The sequence below is a fragment of the Juglans regia genome, chromosome 2 (assembly GCF_001411555.2).
Source record: "Juglans regia cultivar Chandler chromosome 2, Walnut 2.0, whole genome shotgun sequence".
Lineage (NCBI taxonomy): Eukaryota > Viridiplantae > Streptophyta > Magnoliopsida > Fagales > Juglandaceae > Juglans > Juglans regia.
The window spans coordinates 22,335,912-22,339,961 of record NC_049902.1 but is presented as its reverse complement, the minus strand read 5'-3'; the positions used below and the strand labels follow the sequence as shown (position 1 = coordinate 22,339,961).

General features: G+C 38.3%; 2 protein-coding genes across 2 annotated transcripts; one reads left to right on the top strand and one right to left on the bottom strand.

Annotated features, from left to right (window-relative positions):
- The first annotated feature begins 463 nt into the window (after window positions 1-463).
- Window positions 464-963, top strand: LOC109005484 (adenylosuccinate synthetase 2, chloroplastic-like). The gene is made up of 2 exons (XM_018984449.1): window positions 464-818; window positions 911-963. Exons 1-2 carry the CDS (start codon window positions 464-466, stop codon window positions 961-963), a joined length of 408 nt encoding a protein of 135 aa, XP_018839994.1.
- Window positions 964-1,045: 82 nt separating this feature from the next.
- On the bottom strand, window positions 1,046-1,537 carry LOC109005493. The gene has a single exon (XM_018984456.2). The coding sequence runs from the start codon at window positions 1,535-1,537 to the stop codon at window positions 1,046-1,048; it is 492 nt and encodes a 163-aa protein (XP_018840001.2).
- Window positions 1,538-4,050: the final 2,513 nt, after the last annotated feature.

Here is a 4,050-nt window from a genome sequence, read left to right as displayed (position 1 = left end):
AGTGGAACTCTCTTTTCTCCCAGAAGAAAATGCTGAACTAAAAAGTTCCATGTAGTCTTCTTCTCCTGGTTTGTATATATGCTCCCAAGTTTCTAGTTATGACGTCCTCTTTGCGCCAATAATGGGGCACTTTCTTTTGTTAATTCCATGCACTCAGTTCAAGGCCTCTCAAATATGAAGATCCGTTCAATAATTTGTTGGAAAACAGTTCTTCTACGTACAGTCGAGAGGTGCAAACGCCAGGGAGTCGCTGCCATGTTAGCCTACCACTTTGAAAAAGTAAAAAGTGAAAACAGACGAAAATAGAAGTAAAAAACTAGGAAAGAAAAGAGTTAGAGACAAAAACAAGTCGAGTTCTTCATCTTTGAAGGGAGGGGTCTCTCGATGTGGGTAGATGAACTTTAAGAGAACATTTTGGTGATCTTCGTGGGTCTTGTTTTCGTCTTCGTGTATTCTAGTCTTCATGGGTCTCATCTTCGTCTTCGTGGGTTCTGCTCTTCGTCTGAGCAGCCATTCACCAGTAGTACACTTTTCATCACTAAATCTTACCATATTGGTTGCCATGTTGTCGAAGCTTCTTGAAATTCAGTTGGGGGTTGCATATAAACACATCAATGGTACACCAATTAAATCATTCCTTGGAGATCTTCGTCTTCTTGAGCAATTGAAGGTGGAATATGAGGTATTGCCTGAATGGAAGAGTGATATTTCTTCTATCAAAAACTATGCTGACCTTCCATTGGCTGCACGTACCGCATATGTACAAAGGATAGAAGAACTTGGTGTACCCGTCCATTATATGGGTGTTAGACCTGGACGTGATGCCCTTATAATAAAATAAATTGATAATTGTTCCATCTCAGATGCTCGAGGGGATTCTCGTATTCTATGACTTTTATTTCTGCTCTAGATTCTGTGACTTTTGAAATTGAGGCTTGCATGCTTTACAAGCTGGGGGAGTGAAGTCAGATAGACTAATCTGTAATGTTTGATGCTTCTTGTCATTTCCAGGAACATGGAGAAGAGAATCCATGATTAGAATGTCCTAATCACGAGGCAGAAGAGATGATAACCAGGAGTCATCTCCATTACGGATTGCCTTCAACTGGAAAATTCTGGAGCCTTGTGGTCCAGACACAGGAAATGTACAAGACACAGAATGCCTCTTACGAGCTATTGCAAGTGATGCACTATACCATGGACCCTTTTCAATAGGTTCCTCAATGGCGTCTATGACTGCCTGGTTCTTACTAGCTTTCTCCAAGGCCTTGCTGCTACAGCTACGATAAATAGCAAGGTCGTCAAGAGCACTCAAAGCGACACCACATGTTACATTAAACAAAACAAAAGACACCGCCTTTCGAGCCAATGACTTGCTGTTATTTTCATAGGTGGGATTTGCAGAGCCAGAAAGCTGCGATGTTGGGGAGCTTTTGAACATGGAGATTAGTCTTCTCCCTAACATTTCCCACCTTTGAGGTGATAGCTCACTCGCTCTTTCCAAACCTTTCCTCTGACCAAGATGGTTTCGCTTCATATGGATTTCCTATGCTAGGCGGGACAACGATCCCACAGCGGCACAACCAAACGTGGCTAAACGCGGTTCAGTGTATCGTTGTTTTTGTAATAGAGTTCAGAGGGTAAAAAAGTCCACATCAATCCTCAAAGCTTTAAGCTATCACGATGAACATGATGCGATATTGGTAAAAAAACACAATTTTTCCACCACACCTAAAGCATCTCGCACACATCCCATTTCCTATTTCAAACAACTGTTGCTCCCTTTTTTCAACACCCAAATCAATAAAAATATGAATAAGAGAGACGAAACGAGGGGGAGAGATTTTTGGAGATTTTTGTTGTCGTGGGTTTTGGTCTTTGAAGGGAGGGAGAGGTGGAGACGAAGGGGTTCTGGTCTTGGGACTTGGGAGGGAGATGAAGGGGTATTGGTCTTGATACGAAACGAACTGTTTTGCTGCAAACACAAAACGGTGCGCTTCATTTTCCACATCTACAGCGATTCTCCCGTGACTATGCAGCCGACTGCATTTATCTTTTTTCGTTGGAAAAAGTTGTGAAGAGCAATGCAAACATTGAAGTGTGTTGAAAGGTTTATCGTTTAGCCCCCAGTAACTCTGACCCAAGAGCAACAAGGCCATGTATCCATTAGAAGAGGAGGGAGAAGGCCATGAGCATACCGGTGGAAGAGGTAAAACATATCAAGCAAATAAGAGAGCACACTAACCAAATAAATATTGCTTCCACAGTCGCAATGCTTCATCAATTTTTTTTTTTTTTTTTTTTTTAAGAAACACTTTCCACTTCTTGCAATGAAGCCCATAAGCCGAAGTCGCTTCCACTGCCAATGCCATTTCCTCTGCCGCCTTCAACTAATAGGATCCATCCATTACAATTAGGCTGTGTTTGGATCTTGAATTGAGTTTTTATGAATAGTAATGAGTTGATATGGTGTAGTGAGTTTTGTAGGGTCTACCTAAGATGAGTTTAAATGTGTTTGGATGTTAAGATGAATTTATATATATTTATGAGAAGTTGAAAAAGGTTGTGGATCCCGCATATAAAGAAGTGTTGAATTGAAAAAGATTGTGGGTTCCACGTGTAAAGATGTTTTGAGTTGAGGTGAGTTTATTAATTTGAGAGTTAAGTATTTTGATGTTAGATTCAATTTAAAATTAAATTGAGCTGAATTGATCTTAGTTGAATCTATCAACCAAACGGGACCTCTCGCCCCTAAAGGAGAGGAAAAAAATGAACGAGAGAACGCACATGGAAGACAACATCAAGACCCGTAGCCATTTGCTCTTACTCATCCTCAACACCATAACCGAGAAACTTAGCCCACTATTTATATATATATTTACAGTCTTCTTCTCTTATCTATTTATCTACAAACTGCTTTTTTGGAGCTCTGCTTGCTAGACCCAAAACGTAATCACTCTAGCTCATTGAAAGACTAGAAGAACAAGGAATTTGAATCCACCTTTAGATTGCAAAGCTCATGTCAAATAAATACAACGGGTGCATCTGTCCAAGGGGGATGCGGTGCTTGAGTGGAGTTCATATTTGTTTCCCAAATAACGTATGAATGCAATAATGTTAGGCAATGTGATGAATGTGTGAAGGAATGACACGGGTTGGAGGGCAAGCACAAAACCATTTGTGATATAGAAATCAAAGGTTGAACTTGCGCTTGGGGTATCACCAAATTTTAGTAAAACCTGAGGACATTCCCAAATTGCATTCATAACCCATTGAAGGTCACTATGAGGTTTTAGTTAAGTCCTTTAGACTAAGTAATGCTCCATTAATATTTCATAGTTTAATGCATTAAATTTTCAAGCCTTCTTTACAAAAATGTCATCTAAGAACATTTATGCTCCATCAGTACCAAAGTTTTGAATTCCGTTCTCGTGTCCGTTCCGGTTAAGGTATCAGAACAAAATATTTCAGTACCGATATGTTTCAATATACTGTTTCGAGATAATTGTTATATAGATAAATTACACTTACACACACGTGTATATAAACAATTATATATAGAAAAACTATATTCCAAAATAACATGAGTACAAGTCTAAAAAATATACATACTTAAAAAACTCAATAATATTTTTCAATACAAGTCTTAAAACATACATATCTGAAAAACTCAACAATATTTCCAAATTCTTAATCCAACTGTTAAAAAAATAATCACCCATCTTCATCTAAAAAACAACAAGGATCAAAGTTCAAAACGTTAATCAAAATATTTTTAATCACAATCATCACCATCATCATTAACATCAAGACCAACATCATCATCGTCTCCCAAATTTAGCGAGGCTAATAACTCCTCAATACTTTCCCAATCTAAGTTTTCTCCATCAATAAGTTTTGATTCTTCACCCACCTATTCCTTCATGAAGCCGATGTTTTCAAGGTTGATAGGATCCAAAACATCTCTTTTGTTTGTTTATGTTTATGCCAAAATAAAAGTGGCACATAAGTGAAAATGTTACATATTTTGCAAAAGTAATAAAAATTACT

Bases quoted from the DNA above. Each gene is read 5' to 3' on its own strand.
- LOC109005484 (XM_018984449.1), top strand. From the start codon at position 464: ATGGGTCTCATCTTCGTCTTCGTGGGTTCTGCTCTTCGTCTGAGCAGC. The intron at 819-910 runs GTGATGCCCTTA...TTTCTGCTCTAG, and splicing joins TATGGGTGTTAGACCTGGAC to ATTCTGTGACTTTTGAAATT.
- LOC109005493 (XM_018984456.2), bottom strand. From the start codon at position 1,537: ATGAAGCGAAACCATCTTGGTCAGAGGAAAGGTTTGGAAAGAGCGAGT.